The 22642-nt window shown below is 42.6% G+C and overlaps 1 protein-coding gene across 3 annotated transcripts in view; it reads left to right on the forward strand.

Moving 5' to 3' along the window:
• TRABD2A (TraB domain containing 2A) overlaps positions 1 to 15766 on the forward strand; it is a 74686-nt gene extending 58920 nt beyond the window's left edge. For all 3 annotated transcript variants that reach the window (XM_063128511.1, XM_063128514.1, XM_063128513.1), the window contains 3 exons: positions 7204 to 7294; positions 11379 to 11642; positions 15248 to 15766. In XM_063128511.1, the coding sequence (XP_062984581.1) occupies positions 7204 to 7294; positions 11379 to 11642; positions 15248 to 15431 (539 nt within the window). In that variant the 3' untranslated portion in view covers positions 15432 to 15766. The remainder of the gene's footprint in view (positions 1 to 7203; positions 7295 to 11378; positions 11643 to 15247) is intronic.
• Positions 15767 to 22642: the final 6876 nt, after the last annotated feature.

The following is a 22642-nucleotide window of genomic DNA, read 5'->3' on the forward strand; positions in this document are numbered from 1 at the left end:
GCTTTCTCTCTCTCTCTCTCTCTCTCACACACACACACACACACAGAACACAGACCTCCGTCAGGAGTTGCTCGCCCCCTCGCTCTCCTCCTTCCTTCCCTCCATCGCGTTCTCTCGCTCACTCGCTTTTTCTCTCTCTCTTTCTCTCTCTCTCTCTCTCTCTCTCACACACACACACACACACACACACACACACACACACAGAACTCAGGAGCTCGCGCTCCCTTTGCCTGCCTCAACCCCGACACCCTCAGAACCCAAACTAAGTTTGGAAGTTAAAGCACCCGCCCTAGACACCCCGCGAATAAGATGACCCCCGACTTTTGAGAAGATTTTCCTGGGTTAAAAAGTTGTCTTATACGCCGGAAAATACGGTACTAATAGCAATCTCAGATCTCTGGGTATTGATCCTTATGTAGCCAAAACATATTAGCAGGCCTGGGGGAAATCCAAGGTTTGCAGAAATACACACACACACAAAACCTTTAGGAAAAAAACAAATAGGCTGGGGAAAACAGCTCAATGAAGACTGAGCATGTTCAATGGGATGGAATGCTGAAGACTGTGTATGGTGGGGGAAATAGAACAGAGTGTCTAGAATCCTTAACAGAACCATTCCACATTTTGTTGCAGGTCTCACTTGGAAGTAAGTAAATAAATATAATTTCCCCCTGGGCTGCAAATTACAAGAAAAAGTTGCATCAAAATAAAACCAGTTAGTTTAAAATTAATTAGCTTACACATGCTATGCCAATTTGCATGTTGCAGTGTTCTTAAAGGCCTGGCTTCTTAGTGAGGGACCCCCAAAGGAAACATAGTCCAAAGCCCCTCACATTACTCAGGTTAATGTCTTTTGCTTTGGAACACTGATAGACCTCCTCACCTCATTCTGCTGCGTGTAGACTAGGCTTTAGTGGTCTAGTTTGTCTTCTCAATGATCCAGTTCGCACAATCAAAACAAGCTACGATGGCTTAAACAAGCCAGGTGGCTTGTGAGCTACGGTGTGTACTGGGTGCAATTTGCATAATCACCAACGTGTTGCAGTTTATCATGTCATCTGAACCTGGGTGGCATTGAGCTGGTTCGCATAATCAAGCAGGCGAGCTGGGCCACCTGTGTGCCGCCATTTTGAATATTCAAGCTGTGACCACAGCTTATGTCATCTGAATCTGGTGAGGGTGAGTTGTTGGCATAGTTAACCAAGCACTTTGGACCGATGCAGAACGATGTCAAACTGTTGCCCCGTCCTCACGCAGTACTTACCTGACCTGTCTGCTTGCGCCCGGTAGCCATCTGTCCTCCGTGAGAGCTACCATTTTTAAGGAAATTATTAATTACACGTAAAATGGTAAAGAAGATTTATTTGTGTGTTCGTGTTTCAATTATTCCTATCCTAATCTAATCCCTCCCTCTATATGTATCCCCCCAAAACAAACAGATTGTCTCTACACTCTCAAGCTTTACCCACCAACTGTTTTCCCAACTACCTGACTCACCCCTATTTAAACCCCACTCACTCTACACTCTCCACCAATCATATGCGAGTACACCAACATTCCATTTATTCTCTCTCCCCGTCCCCCTCCCCCTTTAACTAACTTATATTAACTCTAGGACATAAACAATATTACCATAAATATACATACCAGCCTGCACCATAACTCAATTACATGGCTGGACATCCCATACTAGTATGTCTCTGATAAAGTTGACATACTCATGATATACCAAATATATTTTTACAACTTTAAGATCACTAACAACATTGTTAAATTCAACTCCATCAGTAATGAGGTTAAAACATAACTCAACCTCACAGGCATACATCAGTGGCTCATCTGTCTCAGACCTCCTAATCATTCCATCTGTTGGTTTTTTTGTTCAAAAGTCATAAATTTTTTTAAGTCGAAATTGTTGTCCCTCAACCAGGGGTTAAAGGCTCGCTACCCCAGCATGTTAGTAGCCAATCAAACACACGAGGCTGGAGAAGGCTCCTAATCTATTTACTTCCGATACTGCAGTATGGGGGTGCTCTCTGGTTCCACAAGATGGAGGCACACTGAACAAAGGAATCTCACAGTTTATATAGGCCCTGACTACAAGAGGGTGTTAGTCTCTTCCTAACCCTTCTATTGGTCAGTTCTGGATTAGCAAGTTAAGTTACGTTCAATTTTCAAGTTAAGGTGCACAATCTCAATGAATCATAGGTTACATTTGAAGTTCTATTGGTTGAAAGTTTCCTTCTTTGTCTGCTAGCACATGATGTCCACCATTAAGGAATGCAAATCTGGCATGTAGCCACCTGTAACCACCCTTTGGCAGAGAAGCCGTCTTTTAACCCTTGGCACATTACATTCATCAGAGAGATGAAATCTCTCCCTGGGGCTAACAGAAGCATCATCACTGTCCAGGAATCACAGTTCCACCATCCTTGAGCTCTGAATATTGTGTAAAGGGAAGGGCAGAATCCTGGGAGGCAATATCAACTGAGCTCTCCCACAGTTGCAAGCAGGAGGCCTGCCTTTTGTTTTGGCATCTGATTGAGGGAAATATAATACTTACCTATAATGAATGCAATGTATAAAATATAAACTGTTTGGAGTACAGGAGTGTAATAGGCCCCCAATTTAAATCTAGAGCTTTGAGCCAGGTAATAAATGTTTGGAAAACACAGGTTTTAGGCGTACACCTCAAATGTAATCTGTGAAGAGGTCCAAATTACATTGATTTCTTTTAGCATGATGTAGAACTGTGAAAAGGACTTTGGAAATCAATTCATTGTCATTTTTGAAAGCACAAATGGGTCAGAAGGGGTTTTGGGGGCGTTGGGGATGGGGGAACGAACAAAGGCCTGAAACATATTGCTCATCACAGCAATGGTACCTCCTCACTTCATTTCAGTCTGGATTAAATGGCTGTGCCTTATTTACCCTTTAGTAAATGGTCTGGCAGAGTTGATATACACCCGAAGGTCTTGGCTCTTCCCCCTTTTTGAGTTGGAACGCAGAAAGAATAGGGATTCATGGCTGCCCACCCCCTGCCAGAGTAAATTGACCTCTCAAATGCATCAGTTCACCTAGCGGTATGGGGATAATGGAGAGCTGAGGACAAAAAGATGAGGAGGGGGCTTCTGATGGGACAAGGGCCCAGGGCTTTTCTCTTTGGGGGCATTCAAGTGTGTTAGGCCAAAATAGGAAACAGGTGAAAGAGGCCTACACTCCCTATCATGCCTCTGTGGGCAGGGCCTCCCATCAAGCAAGGCTGTTTGATCTTATCCTTTGGGAGGGTGAATCCTGCTCAGCAGTAGTTGCTTATAGCTCCTTTTAAAAAAAAAGGGAGCGACTTGAAAGTGGGTGGGTGGATGGATCTCTTACATAGAAGGAGTTCTTTGACTGCTGGAGGGCCCAGGCTGTGTCTGTGTTTTGGGAACAGAAGCAAAGTATTAACTCATCACATCTTTGCAAGGCTTGTTAAAAAGGAGGCAAGCACTCTGCAATACGAAAAGGAGGTCCTTGCCCCAGTTTAATTCTATTGTCTCATTCCGGGGGGGGGGGGGGAGAGATGGGTTACCGCAAGAGGGTGTAACACACTGGGTGTATAGTTTGTCAAGTACCGGCATATTGTTGGGGAAAAAATAATGTAAGACTCATTATATGCATTTTAAGCATTATGTGGAGGGATTGGGAGGGAGGGATATTTGCACACGTGTGCTTTTTTGTGAGTGCCTGCTCATTTTCTACTGCACACAGATACATTGTTCGTTTTAGTTTGACATTTTCCCACAGTTGTTGAGGTTTTTTCTCTTTGATCTTGGGGTCTGATCAGTTACTCCCTAATATTGGTTGAAAAACCTCTCTCTTGAGTGACTTCCTTCTTAATGGAATAGTACTATTGAGTATAACAGGTGTTTAGTGCAGTCCTTATGCATATTTACTCAAAAGTAAGACACACTGGGCCAAATGAGATTTACTTACATGAAGATCTGCATACATGGGATTGCAGCCTTAATGATTCCATCAACGAAACCTCTGGTAACTTAGTGACTAAGGGCAGAACTAGACTCCTCTCTCTTGTAATGGAAATGTGTAATGTGATGCCATTGCAGAGTGTGTGTGTGTGTGTTTCCCTACCCTTGCTCCATACCATTGGCTGGCACTGAGAGTTGAGCCTGGGATGGGGTGGGGGTGGGTTGCAGTGGATTTATTTGTTTCAACCATATATCATTTCTGTCATATATGTGTGTTCAAGATCAAAGTGAAATAGAGGATGTAATTAAATCAATTATATTAATTAAAACAAGTAATTAAATCAAGATGAGGCCTTGGTTAGGCCTTGTCTTGAGTACTGCGTCCAGTTCTGGGCACCACACTTCAAGAAGGATGCAGATGAACTGGAGCGTGTTCAGAGGAGGGCAACGAGGATGGTCAGGGGTCTGGAAATAAAGCCCTATGAGGAGAGACTGAAACAACTGGGGGCATGTTTAGCCTTGAGAAGAGAAGACTGAGGGGAGACATGATAGCACTCTTCAAATACTTGAAAGGTTGTCACACAGAGGAGGGCCAGGATCTCGTCTTGATCATCCCAGAGTGCAGGACACAGAATAATGGGCTCAAGTGACAGGAATTCAGATTCCGGCTGGACATCAGGAAAAACTTCCTGACTGTTAGAGCAGTACTACAATGGAACCAGTTACCTAAGGAGGTTGTGGGCTCTCCCACACTAGAAGCCTTCAAGAGGCAGCTGGACAACCATCTGTCAGGGATGCTTTAAGGTGGATTCCTGTGTTGAGCAGGGGTTGGACTCAATGGCCTTATAGGCCCCTTCCAACTCTACTGTTCTATGATTCTATATACCACCTTTCTTCCAATGAGCTCAAGACAGTGTACATAATTCTCCTCTCCCCCTCCTCCTTTATCCTTGCAACAATCCCATGAGTTGGGTTAAGCTGAGAAATAGTGATGAATGAGCTATGTGTCCATCTCCTGTCTTATTCTGACACTTGGACCAGTACATCGTGCCGGTATCAAGTATGGTTATACACATGCAGAACAATAAAGTCACATAGGTAAACCAGCCCCCAATATTTTTTTAATAAACACCTTAAAACAATTTCTGTCCAGTGCTGTCCGTTACAAGATATTGCGATAGTCTGCACAAACTTAGTTTTGATCTTTTCATTAGCCACTCAATCGATGATGGAATCCTGACAAGTGATTACAGGGAGAAGAGAGGAGGGGACTTGACATGTAGTACAGCAGGCTCCCATCACATCTTTTTCTTCCTTAAGAAATTTCATTGCAGCATAAGTTTTCATGGACCTAGAACCCACTCCATCATCTGGATTGCTACTGGAATAAATATATTGGCCTATTAAGGTGCTACTGGACTACTACTTTTTGCTGTGAGCGACTTTTGGAATTTCTTAAACTAAAAATTAGGTCTCTGTTGCAATCATTCCCATGTAATAATACCTGAAAGAAAATTTGGAAGTTACCATTTGGATAGTCTATTGTAGATTGTCTGTAGCCTCCGTCACAACAGGAAGCAGAATGTTGGGTGGGTAGTTTTTGGGGCTTAGGGGAAAGTGCAATAGATCAGATTCTTGCCGATATAAAAAGACAGTACACTGGCAACTTCCTTTCTTCCTTGCCCACCTTTCTTCCTGCTGCAGGAACTGGGGCCATTTGCCCATGGCTGGACTGCAAAAGACGCCATGATGAAGTAGAGGAGTGAGAGAAGCATTACTTCACTTGCTTCTTTTTGCAGTTTTATCGGCAGTTTTGTAGATTTAATAGATGTAGCAGCACTGGTAAAGTCACTTCAGTTGGTATTTTGTGGGGTTTTTAATGGGGGTAGTAGATTACTGCTCCAACTCCCCTTGAAGTATATCAGAGGATGGCTTTAGTATTGGTATCTCCTTCAGGGTCTCAGATAGAACTCTTTACCCGAAGGCCCACGCTTTCAGGGTGCCGTATCCCCTTTCAAGCATCCATGTTTTCTTTACAGCATATTTGTTGGTGGAGAGTGAGAGCAAGTGGGATAATAAAATATAAAAACGTAAGAAGAGCCAGGCTGGATCAGACCAAGGGTCCCTCTAGTCCAGCATTCTGTTCACCCAGTGGCCAACCAGCTGCCCATGGGAAACACACAAGCAGATATGAGTACAACAGCACCCTCTGATACTAGAGGTAGTGCATTGTCATCAGGTCTAGATAGCCTTCTCCTCCAGGAATTTGTCTAACCCCCTTTTAAAGCCATCCAAATTGGTGGCTGTGGCATCACTACCCTCTGTGACGCTATCCATAGCCTCTATTATTTATTTATTTATTCATTGCATTTCTATACCGCCCAATAGCTGAAGCTCTCTGGGCAGTTCACAAAATTAAGACCATTCAAAGTATAAAAATACAGTATAAAACCGTAATACAAAATATGCAATATAAAAGCACAGCCAATACCCTCTTCCTTTTAAGAGGGAACTTTAAACCGTGTGTGTGTGTGTGTGTGTGTGTGTGTGTGTGTGTGTGTGTGTGTGTAACATTAGTTGATGCTTCATTATTTTTTCCTCCACTTTTGTGTGCTAATCCAGAGCAGTCTCAGCAGAGGGGAATGCAGAAACAGAGAGAGAGAGACTGCTTAACCCTTTTCACTCCAGACCTTTTCTGTCTCAATCACTGACCTGCTTCCTCACAAATGTTGGGGTGGGGGGGAATGGAATTTACAGAGAAAAAAACTGAGTGTGCACTCTAGAAGTCATCAGACACTCCCCTGTGGCTGTGGGTTGCAGAGGATGGTGGGTAGTTGTGGGTGCACAAATTTGTCTGCTATCTCTCTCTCTCTCTCTGGGAAATCTTGGAACTCCCCAAACACAATTTGGAAACAAGTGCTAAATTTAATTAATAGAAATGAATTGGGAAAATTGAAAGAAGGTTCAAATATGTATTTATTTTGTTAGCTGTACCTAATAACTCGCAGTACAGTGAGCATAATAAGTGCACACTGGTCTATAGTAGAGTAATGACTTGCTTTAGTTTAGCTTGATTTGATCTATTGCATAATTCTACAGTGTCAGCTTTTTATGAAACTAAAGTTGTATTTGTTCTCATACATTGTAAGTGGCTGTCTAATTTGGACATTTTGCAATATAGTTGTGTGTGCATTTTTTCATATTATTTGGGGCTTTTATTTTTCTTTAACTATAGGTCATTTCATGGGCAACAATACAGTGATAGAGGTTTTGAGGAGAGAAGGCTATGAAGTAGACCATACTTCCGCTGGACAAGCCATCAACAGGTAACATGCATCTTCCACCTTGATCTAGTGCACCTACAAATGGTAGAACATGTATAGTCAATTCTCTATGGAGTTAACCGTGCCCTGGTCCCAAGGGCATGGACTGAGAGCCCTTGCTGAAGATAAGCAGGTCTGGATCTGGTCCGTGCCTGGATGGAATCTCCCATGTACACTTTCTTATTTTCAGTAATGGAAGAAAAACAGGATATACATTTCCGTACTAAAACAAATCAATAAATTACATCATTTTAAGCCCTTGTTTTGCCGGTCAAATATGTCCTGCCCCCCCCACCGCCCCCAAATTTGTAATTGTATGGTATTTACATTGGATTTGTGGGGGTTTATTCTTATTTTTAAACATTGTGTGCTGCAATCCATTGTGGATGAAGGACAGTTTATACATTTTAGAAATAAATTATTTTGCATCTGGACTAAATTGTACAATCTGCACATCTGGACTAAATTATACACATTTGCACATCTGTACCTCCCCCAGTTTCTTAAAGGGCTGGTGAAGTCACTAGGTCACTGTACACTTGGCAACCAGCAGTGGAATGTGTGAGCCTGTCCACATTGTAGACTCTTTATTTGAGGTGATACAAGTGTTTTCTGTGTTGCTGTCTGTGTAGTGGCCTGTTCATGCATGGAAGCCATCACTTGGTGTTGCATACGTCAGGTGAGGCTCATCCATGTGTGAATTAGCCCCAAGACTCAAAGGAATCTGAAAACTTGGGGGCAAGTGCCAGGGAGATAAAAGGAGGACAAATCAGAGAAACTGGGAATAGGTGAGCTGTGGGGCCATGAAAGATCAGCAGCAGTGCAGGCTACTGAAACCCCTCTACTTGTGGATGACTTGAAGGTGGAAACTAGGGACTAAAAATTTGGAGAGAGAATTAAGTTGTTTAAAAGGTGAAAATCTCATAGTGATGACTTCCGTCCCATTCACCATGGGTGCACAGAATGATCGTCAGTGTAGCCAGTTCCCCAATTGATGTGTTATACTGCAAGTCTGGGAGTCGCAGTCCAACATATATGAAGGGTTCTAGGTTTGGGAAGGTTGGCATACAGCAGTGCATAGATCACCCAGAGGAAAATTGTACTTTGGATATTTTTAGAATAGCTTGAACTCACAGTAGATTTGAAGCAGTAGTTCTTAAAACTTGTATTGCAGGGTGCCGCCATTATAGAGAAATCTTTTCTTTATGCATCTTCCTGGACTTGGCTTCTATGTAGCAGGGCTATTGTCAATTTTTTTTAAAAAAAACTTTAATTGATTCATCACCAATCAATTAATTTTTAGTTGCATATGATCCAAACCTCAAAAGTGAGTTCCTCCATGAGGTGTTGGAGCAAGGGTAGGGAATTTTAACTAAAGTTAGCACTCAAGAGAGAGAGAAAAGATGCCATGTTTTAGTAACTTTCCATATTATAGAAACACAGCAGGACTTTAAAAATAAACAAATGTGCTCTTAACACGTGGCATTACTGAATTTAACATTTCCCATCACTACTTAATCAGCTCATTTCACTGTGGCTTGACATGTTATAATGAAGAACCCCTTCGTTATTTCTGCACCACCCTTAAATAAAAGGGTGCTTTGACTAGCTTAGAGCAGGAGTTGTTGCTAAGTATTTACCAGGCATCTTTCCGCAGAATGAAAGGGAATGTTCTTCTATCTTCTGCTGCCCCTTTCTGCAATATTTAATGATTGAAGTGGCTCTGGCATTTCTCCTCCTCTGCCCCGGATCCCAAACATTCTTCAAGAGTGAGTCACTGACTCAACAGATCCAATGTGGGGTACCTCAGTCTTAGTGGCCCGTGAATTGTATGTTTATGCACTTTGTACTTAACCAGGCTATTCCCTTCTTTGTTTTCTCTCTCTCTCTCTCTCTCTCTCTGTGTGGGTAAGTAACAAATTTAGGGTTACTCCTAGGTCTGTCTATGAACTCCTAGGAGGCTCTTACATTCTATCACATATTTTCCTGTCTTTGATCAATCTGTCTGAAACTTACTTTCCATTCCCATTCCTGAGTTCAGGTTCGGTGAGGACATTTGGCTGAGAAGTGAAGGCATGAAGGCCCTCACTGGTTACATTTCCTTCTGACCTGTAAACTCAGCTAAGGGCTCATCTACACCAAGCAGGATATTCCACTATGAAAGCGGTATATAAAAGGCAGAAGCCACACTACTGCTTTATAGCGGTATTGAAGTGCACTGCAGGATTTACACTGCTGCTTTATAGTGGTACAGAAGTGCACTGACAACTGTTGGGGCCCATAACACATCTACACCAAGCAGGATATAACACTATGAAAGTGGCATGAAAGCGGTATATGGTATGTGTCATGGGCCCCAACAGTTATCAGTGCACTTCAATACTGCTATAAAGCCGTAGTGTGGCTCCTGCCTTTTATATACTGCTTTCATATCACGTTCATAGTGGAATATCCTGCTTGGTGTAGATGAGCCCAATCTGTTGGGGCAGAAAGAAAATAGCATCCTGTGTTCTGTGAATATTTCCTTCCACTGGGTGTTGCCTTTGGGACACAATTTAGAAGGGACAGGGTGTGATCTCCTCCCCCCAGTTCCGATGTGTATTTAAATGTTGACTGTGTGGGTGTGGGTGCACACTCCAAGTCACATAAACCTGATTAGTTAACCCATGACAATCTCTAATGAGTTTCCGTATCATCAGAGTTATTAAAGGGTAGATTTTTTCCCAAGCGCTTCCTTCCTTCCAGTGCATTCTTCTAGATAAAATAGGGATGTAGCTTTGCATTAGATAAATAAGTTACCCTTTCGAAAACAACAAACAAACAATTAAATTGGAGTCATACTTCAGTCTCACACTGCAAAGGATTTGATTTTAGAGGGTAGATAATTCTGTTGTGACTTTGTATCGGAAGTGATTGAATGATCCAGTCAGATTGGATGCAAAGACATGACAGAGCTCCCTGTACCCAGTGGTGGTCGAATGGAGGGAGGCAAGGCCAGAGTTGTGAATAACGCACACAGCTAAACATCAGGAAACTACCTCTGTGAGTGGCATTGCAGGCTCACAAGAGGCTTGAAGTTAAAAAAAAAATGCTTGGCATACTCACAGATCTCTTGCAGCACACTAGCATGCCTTAACACAGTATTTGAGAATAAGCACATCAGAGCATGAAATCACATCTTTTGCATGAGATTCAGTTCAAAAAGTTTTCATCTAGTTCATAAGGATATAAGAAGAACCATGCTGGATCAGACCAGCCATGCTGGATCATTCTGTTCCCACAGTAGTGAACTAGATGGACTCGTGGTCTGATCCGGCATGGTTCACTCCCATTGTGGACACAGATAGTAATCAGAGGTTAAATACGACGATGACTTGAGGGTTATATGAGGGTTATTTAACCCTCATATAACCCACGATGGCCGGCCTTGCACGACATGCTGTAACCCCTGATCACCCCAATTCAAATATTCGCCTTGTTGCATATTCAGAGCAGCGGCTGCACACACCTGGCATGCACTGTGGGTTAAATAACCAATGATGAGCCCACTGAGTCATGCAGACCATGCAGTTTGGCAGCCCTAGTTTGAATGGCATTGAGTGTCATGTCCTCAAGGCCGCAGAGCAAAAATAAGCTCAAAAGGGTTAAACTGAAAGTTTAGGGAATTGTTTTCTCTTGCTAAGGGGCCTTTACATTCTTAAGAGTGTAAATTTGCAGTTGGATCCTAAGAGATGCTTAGCATCTGCATAATCCATTCACTTCAGTTGAAATCAAAGGTGTTTTCCCATCTGTGGAAAGAGCCTTTTATTTATAGGTTTCCGCCTGCTGTCAGACTTTTCCTCAATCTATTCCCCTTTATACACTTTCTCTCTGTACATTGTTATCGCTAGCAATACAAAACTAGCTTTAGAAAAGAAACAGAGGATGAAGAGAGTTCTAGCATTTACAGTGAGGCATAATGTTTGTAAGTAAACAGGCTCAAACATACTCTCTTCCCCACCCACCCTGCCCCATATATTAACTTCGGAGACACCTGCCCAATCTCCCTCCAATGGCTCTCAGTGACATTTTCCTTTTCTGTTTCTAGTGGGAAGAATCAGAAGGCGCTGTCTGCTCTCTCGTCATCTTCCCCAGAGTACGCCTCTTACATCATCTCCCAGGAGCTCCCCTCTCCCCAGCAACATCCACAGAAAGAGGAAGAGGAGGAGGAGCTGCTGCCCCACTTGCTGCTGCCAGAGAGCATTGACCTGCTGGAGAAAGTGGACAGGAAATACAAAAAGAAGAAGAAGAAGCAACAGAAGAAACAGCGCTTGCGCCAGTTCAATGACCTCTGGGTACGCATCGAGGAAAGGTAATGTTGGTGGAAATGGACAAGGTGCTCTTCTGCATCAAGGCTAGGGGTGACAGCAAGCTCCATCTGACAAGCGTTTTATTGCACGCTCGTTACTGGGCACTCATGGAGTTTGCTCAGGTCCATTGCATGACGCCGTCTGCCTCTTGCCCCTTCTGGCCTTCCTTGCGCGACAAAAAAAACCCCTCTTTAAGTCCGATGTTTTTTTAAACTCGGAATTGCTGCTCTTTCCTGCTGTGTGCAGGAGAAGCAGCGCCATTAGAACAGTGGACTCAGTGGGCCTCGTGCTCGTTGGGTACCCTATTTCTTTGATTCTAAGACGCACTTTTCCCCCCGTATAAACATCTCTAAAAATGGGGTGCGTCTTAGAATCGCGGGTGTGTCTTAGGGTGTTTTTTTTTCCCTGTTGGTGGTACTGAAATTAGTGTGCGTCTTACAATCGATGGCGTCTTACAATCGAAGAAATACGGTACTTCCTCTTTTGAAAAGAAGTAACTGAGGAACGAAAACATGAAGGTGTTAACCCCCGGTGTGATGGAGTTTTGATTCTCCCTTCCCTCCAGCAGGCCTCTAGTGGCTTCAGTTGCTGCACGATGAGCAGAATTCTTTCAGGTGCAGTGTTTTATTATTAAGGCCTCAGTACTGTTATTGTTGCATCTGCTGTGGCTACAAGAGGCTGGGGGCATGTAGTACCCAAGTCTGTGTGATCTGGGAAGCTCCTGGTTCAAAATGGGACTTAGTCTTTAATTTAAGCCAGCCAGTATCTCACAGCCTCAAAACCCTCTCTGACAAGGTGTTGAGGCAAGAACAGAAGGAAGGGACACTTCCAAGTAGTAAAATTGTAAATAAGATAATAAACAGCAGACTACAAAAAGTTGTTCTAATAAATGCAAATATACTATAATGAATAGAACTTAATAGAAATAAATTCAAGAAAAATGCTAGCATTTCAGGCATGAAAAAATCTAGAATATTTCTGGTTATAATTTGTGGTGGTGAGAGCCAGCGTAGTATAGTGGCTAAGGTGTTGGACTGGGAGTCGGGAGATCCAGGTTCTAGTCCCCACTCGGCCATGGAAACCCACTGGGTGACTTTGGGCCAGTCACAGACTCTCAGTCCAACCTACCTCACAGGGTTGTTGTTGTGAGGATAACATGGAGAGGAGGAGGATTATGTATGCTGCCTTGGGTTCCTTGGAAGAAAAAAGGCAGCATATAAATATAATAAATAAATAAATGAATATAAAACAATCAGAAGCCTATTCTCCGCCTTCTCTTCCTCTTCTTCCACCTACCTCCTTTTTGTGTATTGCCATATCACTTTTTAAATGCAAAATATAAGACAATTTTAAAAAGAATCAGAATTCCTGGTTAACATCCAAGCTAAAATTAAACCCTTTACAGACACCTCTGAAAATAGAGGTAGAGATCCTTAAGAGCTTATAAACAAACCTGTCAACTTTATTATCTTTGGGGCAGAACCTTGAATAATTTTGAGCATGGAACAAAGAAGGGGCCTTGCTTCTGATTTCTTGGAGTTAACGCTGTGGGTTTCACTGCACTACAGTGCTTTGGTATGATCTCCTGTATGGCTGTGTCAGTGCTGTTGTTCTGTTAAATTGCCAGCAGGCTCCTTCCCATGAGTGTCCTCTGGAGGCTTTTAGCCTCAGAGTAGTAAGTGTTTAGTAGCCTTCAAATTCCCAGAGCTCCTTCTCTTTTTCTTCTTCTTTTGCCTAATGCACTTGCCTGACAGAAAACTCAAGCAGAGTTATGGCAGCTGGATGGCATTTATTTTATTGGTTGACATGTGTGCTCACTTCAGTTTTTTGCCTAGAATTTAAATATTACTATTATCATCATTATTCTTCATTTCATTTCATTTCATTTCTAGTTGTAAGGATTACTCATCTCATTTACGTGAAGTTATAAGAAATAAATAATAAATAAGTACAACATAGATACTAAATATTGTATTGGTACTAAACAGGTACTAAATATTGGTTTATGAGAGTCATCGAGATGCCACTGAAAACATCAGCCTATGTCAAGTTCTACCTCTCCGTAATGTGTAGTAAAACTTACCCCATATCCTTATTTATTATTTATTTACAATATTTATATACCGCTCCCCATTGAAAATTTCGGAGCGGTGTACAAGATAAAATGAAAATGAAAAGAAGCAAATATACAGTGACTCATGGCTGGACATTAAAGAAAGGCTTCCTGGAATAATGATGTTTTCAGGAGGCGCTGAAGAATAATGACGTTTTCAGGAGGCGCCGAAAGGAGTACAAAGTTGGCGCCTGCCTGACCTCCAGAGGCAGGGAATTCCACAGGAGGAGAGCCACCACGCTGAAGGCTCTTCCCCTGATGGATTCCAATCGGAGGATGGATCTATGTGGAACCACCAGGAGCAGGCCCTCGGATGACCTCAGTGACCGGGCAGGTTGGTAGGGGAGAAGGCTCTCTCTCAGGTATCCTGGTCCCAAGTGGTTTAGGGCTTTGTACACAAGTACGAGAACCTTAAACCTGGCCTGGTAGCGAATAGGCAGCCAGTGCAGTTCCTTCAGTAGAGGAATTACATGCTGGAAAGGGCAGCTCCAGACAACAGCTGAGCTGCAGCATTCTACACTAGCTCCAGCTTCCGGAGCAGCTTCAAGGGCAGCCCCACATAGAGCGCGTTGCAGTAATTTATTTTATTTATTTAGAATATTTATATACCGCTCCCCATTGAAAAATTTCGGAGCAGTGTACAAGGTAAAATGTTGTAAACCGCCCAGAGAGCTTCAGTTGTGGGGCGGTATATAAATGTAATTAAATAAATAAATAAAAATAAAAACAGAATAAAAACAGTTAAAACAAAATTTAAAAGAAGCAATAACAGTAATCCAAGGCTGCATGTTAGAGAAAGGCGTCTTGGAATAAAGATGTTTTCAGGAGGCGCCGAAAGGAGTACAAGGTCGGAGCCTGCCTGACCTCCAGAGGCAGGGAATTCCGCAGGAGGGGCGCCACCACGCTGAAGGCTCTTCCCCTGGTGGATTCCAATCGGAGGATGGATCTAGGTGGAACCACCAGGAGCAGGCCCTCGGATGACCTCAGTGACCGGGCAGGTTGGTAGGGGAGAAGGCGCTCTCTCAGGTATCCTGGTCCCAAGTTGTTTAGGGCTTTGTACACAAGTACAAGAACCTTAAACCTGGCCCGGTAGCGAATAGGCAGCCAGTGCAGTTCCCTCAGCAGAGGAGTTACATGCTGGAAAGGGGAAGCTCCAGACAACAGCCGAGCTGCAGCATTCTGCACTAGCTCCAGCTTCCGGAGCAGCTTCAAGGGCAGCCCCACATAGAGCGCGTAATCCAAACTTGAGGTTACCAATGCCTATACCACCGTGGCCAAGCTATCCCTTACCTCATAAGGCTATGCACTTTCCTGCCCTCTCCCCCACACTCCACAGCATCAGCTGCTAACAGTTCGGTGACAGAAGTCCTATATTCCTTGTAAGATGTACCATGTAATTCTGCCTTATGGTGCAGGTGTCTGTCCTGCTGCTTTTTTTTTTGGGCTGAATAACATCTAATCACAATTCTTTTTCCTGTCTTTCTTATTTTGCAGTACCACTGATCCACCTCCTCGGATTCGCATCATCAATGGATACATTACTGTAGAGCCCCAGCCACGGGGACATGAGCGATCCAATCACATCCAGACAGACACGAGCTGCTCCAGTGGGCTATTTCTGTTCCTCTATACCTCAATATTGACTTTGGTGTTGCCTACAATGATGCTGCTCGTGTGAACCTCCCACGTGGAACTGCATACTTCTTTTAAAATAAAGGATCTGGGGCGGGGGGGAATGAGAACAGAACAACTCTTCTGAATGGAAGATCGTCTATATGATTTTTATTTTTATTTTGGCCTCATCCTTTTCCTGAATCTGGACCATTAACATGATTAACTGGTTTGACTATGCCCAATACAGGAGAAGATATTTTTAATGAAAGCCATTATTTATCCTTCTCTTGCAGAAGAATTATTTCATGTTATCCCATAATGATTTGGGGAGATGTATATGTAACATAGCTGTTATTTAGCTGTATGAAACTGACTTGAATACAATTTGTTTTGAGGTTTGCTTGTTGTTTCCACATTGTCTGGTGTCAGATAGCAAACCAAGCTTTGAGCACCACAACACAATTGCAACTTGAGCTTGAAAAGTGTATGTCAGTTGCAGTTGTATTCCCTGGAATGTAGTCCTATCTGTTCCTAGCAGATTCACACAGTCACTCTGGCCCTGTTTGTATGTATTTAATAATAGATAACTCCACACATTCTCCCTCCTTCTATTTTTCTCACTCCGTTCTTCACTCGCTTTAGGAGGGGACACTTTCCTCTCCAGTATTCTTCAAGCCAGGAAAAACTTCATCTCTTAAATATGCTGTGTTAAGTAGCTCAAACGCATCCTCCCCTCTCCAGCACAATTTGTCTACAACCGCAAGGTACTATTTGAACCACTTTTGAAGCCTGTTTGAAACAAAAGTGCTCTATACATCCGGGTCATTCAGAAGTGGTGCTAGATCTTTGCCAAGGGACAATGACTACCTATAGGCATGGCTGATTCTCATGGGAGTAGCTCACTGACATGGTTCCCTCCTGTGCTAGTGTTCCCACCTATACTGGTCCAGCCACCCAGTATCAGTAGATTCTCACTATTGTTTCATCTTTTCAAACGTTATCAGAGTCATGGGAAGAAGCCATGTTACAACTCGCTATCAGGATGGCTAAAATATTGAGCTCTTCTATTCTTTCAGTGCCTACTTATGCTTGAGGATGGGATTTCAATCTACTACACTACTGATTTCAAGAATAGAATCATAGGATAGTAGCTGCTGTTCTACATTTTGTTATGCTTTTGGTGGCGAAACCTTTGACACCAATTGGCTGAGTTTGCTATGATAGAATGGCATGTTCATAAACACTACAATTTTTCAGAATGCTTTCACTCCAGCTTTTGGGAAAGAAAGGAAAATTGTCACTGGGGTGAAATCCCAAGCTGCCTAGAAAGAATTGCAAAAGGATCTCTCAAACTGGCTAAATGTTTTTTTTTTCAAATTGACAAATAAGATTCAATGTACATGGTTGCAAAAATTAAAAAAAAAAGCTTCACATATACACTGTACATTGAATTCGCAGTGCCTAGCCAGCAAAGAGATGTTGGATAGCTCAATAAAAACATTAACTCGGTGTATGGCAGCTGTGAAAAAGGCAAAATCTGTGCTAAGGAAAGAGACTGAAAATAAATCAATTTGTTTCATGTCTATATGCAGTTCTATGGTGCAGCCACTTTTGCAATACTGTGTACAGTTCTTTGATGATACAGAGCTGGAAAGGGTTGAAGAAAAGACAACCAAAAGGACCAGAGGGTTGAAGCACCTTTACCTAAGAGGAAAGAAGTGGTTGGAGCTTCTTACATTAGAAGAAAGATGATTGAAGGAAGCTGGGGAGAAACTTCATAGAAATTTATAAATGTATGCATGGTGTGGAGACAGTAGATAAGAAATGCTTTACTCCCTCATCTGTTTAAAATTCAGGATCATCCAATGAAAGTAAAGTAGCAAATTTAGGGCAGACAAAGAGAACACATTTTTTGCACAATGCATGATTAATTTATGGAATTTGCAGTCAAATAATTTGGTGATAGACACCAGCTTCACATGGCCTTAAAAGGGGACTAGATGAATTTATGAAGGATAATTCTATTAGTCATGAGGGCAATATAGAACCTCCAAGTTCACAGGCAGTGTGCTATGGAATACCCCAAAGCAGCCTTCCTCAACCTGGGGCACTCCAGATGTGTTGGACTGCATCTCCCAGCTGGCTGGGGCATTCTGGGAGTTGTAGTCCAACACATCTGGAGCGCCCCAGGTTGAGGAAGGCTGCCCCAAAGGAACACGCACAAGCCCTGGTGAGCAACTAGTTTTCCTATAGAGCAGGGGTGCACAACGCCAAGGCCTTAACTGTGCCTCTCCGCCACCAATTTCTCGCTCCCTGCTGGTGGCAGTGAAGATCCTGTATCAGGATCAGAAGGATGTATGTGTATGTGTGTACTCCTTCACCTCCACATCAGTATCACATGTGGCCCTTGGGGCTGAAAAGGTTGTGCTATAGAATCACTTTGAGATCATGTGCAGTATAATGAACCGGTTCCCCAAACCCACCTTTCAAAAGTTAGCCGCTTGCAGTTTCCGTTGCTGCAGATGAAACGCTACCTCTTTAGTGTCAAGGTTAGTAACGAGTGGTAGAGGTGGTTATATGTTTCAGGAGTGAGAACCCTAAGGTAAAGCCATAAACCGCCCAGAGAGTGAACCGCCCAGAGAGCTCCGGCTATTGGGCAGTATAGAAATGTAATAAATAATAATAATAAAAAAAACATAACAGGACCTGTTTGCATGCTTCACTTTCAATTATTCCTCCATTACGATTACAACAGATTCCAAGTCCCTCCAAAGGGGACCAGAGAACAAACATCCACAGGCTATTAGTGTTCTCTCAGCGTTTTGTCTTATGATTAATGTGGAGGTGTTAGCATTAAATTTGCTATGTTAGACTCAAAACATCAGAGAAAGAGGACAAGAGCAACATACTTTGCAAACCCTACACAGATGATTCTACAATGGCTTCTTCACATTTATTTTTTTCTTTCCTTCTGTCTTTTTTTCTTTTTGTACTCATTGTAGAATTTTGTAGGGAGAAGTCTCAAACTGAGGATAGAGGCCAATACATTCAGAATGCTAAATTGGTCTTATGACTGGTCCATTTTCTTCCCTGTAGAGTCTAAGCGCAATTACTTCCATGAGCAAGGTACACATGTTGGTAGAGTTCACTGGGTTATTGTGGGCTCTTGATCAGATATTTATAATATGGTAACACAGTCAAGAATGTGTAACAATCACACAAGACAGCTCTGCTTTAGATGATACACTTCTTCACTGGTTTGATCTCTAGAGAGACAGAAAAGAAGTATCCATAATTTATATTCTCCTTTACTTAATCTGAATTAGGAGTTTGAACAATATCAAAAGGTTGGACAAGAAGGAAAAAGAAGTGAAATGAGTACTGCTTAGGGTGACCAAATGCAAAAGAAGTCCGGGTCCTGTACTTTCTTATTTATTTATTATTGCATTTATATCCCGCCTTTTTTCTTCCAAGGAACCCAAGGCGGCATACATAATCATCTCCATTTTATCCTCACAACAACAACCCTGTGAGGTGGGTTGGGCTGAGAGTCTGTGACTGGCCTAAAGTCACCCAGTTGGGTTCCTATGGCCAAGTGGGGACTAGAACCCAGATTTCCCAACTCCCAGTCCAACACTTTAGGCACTACACACTTTCTTCTCACAGAACTAAATTCCTTCAATACAAGGAATTTAGGTAGGTATAGATGCAAGAGCAAATCTGTATACACTTTTTGCCTCTTCCCAGTAAGTAAGCTTTCACCCACAACAGCACCTAAGCTCTGCTGTGGTGTATAGACTGGACATTCTCAAAATACCAGTATGACAAATTTGGTGGTTATTTCTCCAGCATGTGATGAAGGACCACAGCCAGGTGTTCTGGAAATCATAAAGTGCCATAACAGGAGGAAGAGAGGCACAAATTCAGCATTGAAAAATATATACAATTACACACTAATACAGGCCTCAATTTGATTTGGCCCACATAGTATTGCATTTATTGATTGATCAAGGCTATTACCTATTGAGGCAGCCTTCCCTCAGCATGGTGCCTTCCGGATGTTTGGACTTCAACTCCCATCAGCCCCAGCCAGTATGGCCAATGGTCAGGATTCCTGGAAGTTGTAGTCCAAAACTTCTAGAGTGCACTAGGTTGGGGAAGATTGTGTCTCCTACTCCCAGGACAGCTTGTCACATGTTCAACCCCAAACGCTTAGAAATATTGCAAATATTTTAAATATACGTTTTCTTGTTTTCTTTTAAATAATTTTAAAAGTGTCATCAAATTATTTTTCATTTTCATTTTTAAGCCAGTGGAATTATTAATTTGTAAAAGAGACGTGGTTGGATTAAGTATGTCTGATAGCCATGGCCTTTGAGCAGGACACTTTTCTCCTTAGATGGTTGCAGTCAGCTGTGATTACGTAGCGGTAATGCTGAGACACACTTGTTATTCCATTACTTTCTTACAGGTTCCAGAGTTGAGGCTCGTTCAGGTAATGCCCACGTAACGATGTCTGCAACCAACTTGTACTACATCTCATGGCTGGGTCTAGAAAGTTGCAAAGTAGGGCTCCAGAGGCCAAAGAAGGAGAGTACCGAGGACTTCGGAAGAAGCTGGGCAAAACCTTCAAAGGAAAACATTGCATGGTCTTCGCTTTCCCTTTAGTATTGGGGAGTCTTGCTATTAATCATTGTATTGTACTTGCACTTTGGACTAATGGCATACCTGTGGATGAAGTGGGGGTTCTAATCTCTCATAGTTATTGTGTGGATCTAGAATGTTGTCCTGAGTTAATGTAAACCGTTAGGGGTTTCAAGAAAAAGGGACAGGAAACAACATTGTTCCTATACCAGAATTGGTATAGAAAATGGTGAAGTTGTTAAGCTACATCATGGACTGTTGGATATATATTTATAAAGGAATTTGTCACGTGGCTTGCAGCATGTGATCAAGGGACTCTGGAAGTTCTCATCTTCATGTGCTTTCTTTTCCCATTGACAATGTTACCATCTACCCTGCTGAACATATACGTACCTGTAATTATATACACTAGAGGCATTCAAGAGGCAGCTGGACAACCATCTGTCATATATGCTTAAAGTGGATTCCTACACTGAGCAGGGGGTTGGACTCGATGGCCTTATAGGCCCCTTCCAACTCTACTATTCTGTGTTTTGACTCTTCTCTCTTCTTTGTCCCATGTTCAGCCTGTTACTTTTCCCTTTACACGATTGCAAAAATATGGCCCTTTCTTTTTGTCCCATTGGCAAATACTCTAGTCCATGCCCTGGCCATCTTTCCCTTTCTAGAAAGTAAGCTCCTCAGGATACAGACCTATCCTTTTGTATTCTGTAAAGCACTGATGCTGCTATATATATCATAAATAAATAATACACATCATCCATTCTCCCCCCACCGGTTATGGGCACATGTTGATGGACTTTTGCCCAAGGATGACAAAATCCTCATTCCTGCCAAATCTTAATATCAATTGATGTTTTCATAAACATTCCCTCCAACTGCACTAGTTTTAATTTGGCTAAAATACTGCAGTCCTATCAATCAGATTGATCAATTAAAACACACCCCTTGATTAATTGGGCAGATTTTATTTTTATTTATTTTAAAGGGAGGGAGTGATCCCATGACCCCTAGACAACGAGCTCCATCCGACGAGCGTTTTACTGCATGCTCGTTACTGGGCACTCACAGATTGCTCACATGACGTCGTCTGCATCTTGCGTGTCTTCTGCCCCTTCTGGCCTTCATTGCGCCGCAAAAAACCCCAGAGAAAGTCCGGTTGCTGCTCTCTCCTACCAGACTGAATGGGGCTAATTCCTTGTTGTTTTCAGGAAGCGACATCGGAGTGGTGACAGAGAAGCGATGGGAGCCGCACTTTTCGACCTAGATGTGATGGAGGCTAACGTTGGATTGTTTGGAATCCCAGCTCTGAGGTAGGAGACATTGCTCTGACCTTGGAGCTGGGAATAGGAATTTCAGCCACCCTCCCCCTCATAGCCAGCACAGAAAGAACCACGACAGCTGCTCTCTGAGGTTGGGAACTCAGTCTCAGAGAAGGTGGTGTTTTAGTGAGTGGGGAGGGGAGGAGACTGGAAAGGCAAGGATACTAGTTACCCTGAGGCCTCTTCAACCTCCTTCCCTCTCCCTGCCTCCTGCCAAAGCAGGCAGGAGGATGGGGAAGCGAAGGTCACTGCTGTCGCTCCTCCTGCCCTGCATAGGATGACTGTAAGCCTCCGAGTTCAGGGGCTTACGATCATTAAGGGTGCAACCCATAGGATTGCGCCCTTAACTATTTTTAATGCACATCCTCTTCTCTCACAAAGGACAGAATGTCTCTTCCAAGATTAGTGTTGTTTCCTGCCTCAATCCAGAGCGAGAGGCAGGTAATAAATAAATTATTATTATTATTATTATTATTATTATTATTATTATTATTTGCATGATCTAAAAAGAAAGAGAAAATGCTTTTTTTTCCTTATAGGAATTTTCTTCAAGTGGCATTATTTTATTCATACGGACACTTATACAAATTTAATCAATTAATGAATTGATTCAAAGTCAATCAATTAATTGACTCAGGCCCTTCCTACACCTAAGGATTATACCAGGCAAATGGTGGGATTGTTGCCACCTGCTCCCGGGATCCCATGTGTCTCATTTGGATGTACAGCGATGTTCCCGGGGAAAAAAGGCAGGTGTAGAAACAGCCTCCATTTTCTTTAATTGGGTGACAACCCTATTTTAATGGCAACATAATAGATTTACAGTAAGTGCAATCGGGGTGGTTAAAGAGTGACTCTTGACTTTTTTGTGAGGTTTTGGAATAATTGCTAGTCAAAAGTGTCGAGGGTTTGTGATATTTTTAGTGTGTACGTGGCTAAGTTGTATCCAAGTTTGGGAACTACTTGCTATGACATTGTATTGTGTGCACACAATTCTGAAAGTGGCTTAGGGCGCTAGATAAATACAAACTGTGTTTCATGGCGTTGAATATTAATTTTCCTGAATTAATTTGTGAAGTGTACTGGCCTGATTCGACGTGTATAAATAGAGAAGGCAGTAGTTGATACCAACAGAATGCAGACAAAATAGTGCATAACAATATCACGTTATGGAGAACAACTGTTCCTGTTTTCACCTGACAATTTCCGCAAAAAACATGCCACCGAGATCCGCTTTGAGATTACGGAACTGTGTCAAATCAAAATAGGAAAGCTCTGTCCACAAGTATACCATTAACTTGACACTAGA

This window comes from Elgaria multicarinata, chromosome 6, assembly GCF_023053635.1.
Source record: "Elgaria multicarinata webbii isolate HBS135686 ecotype San Diego chromosome 6, rElgMul1.1.pri, whole genome shotgun sequence".
Lineage (NCBI taxonomy): Eukaryota > Metazoa > Chordata > Lepidosauria > Squamata > Anguidae > Elgaria > Elgaria multicarinata.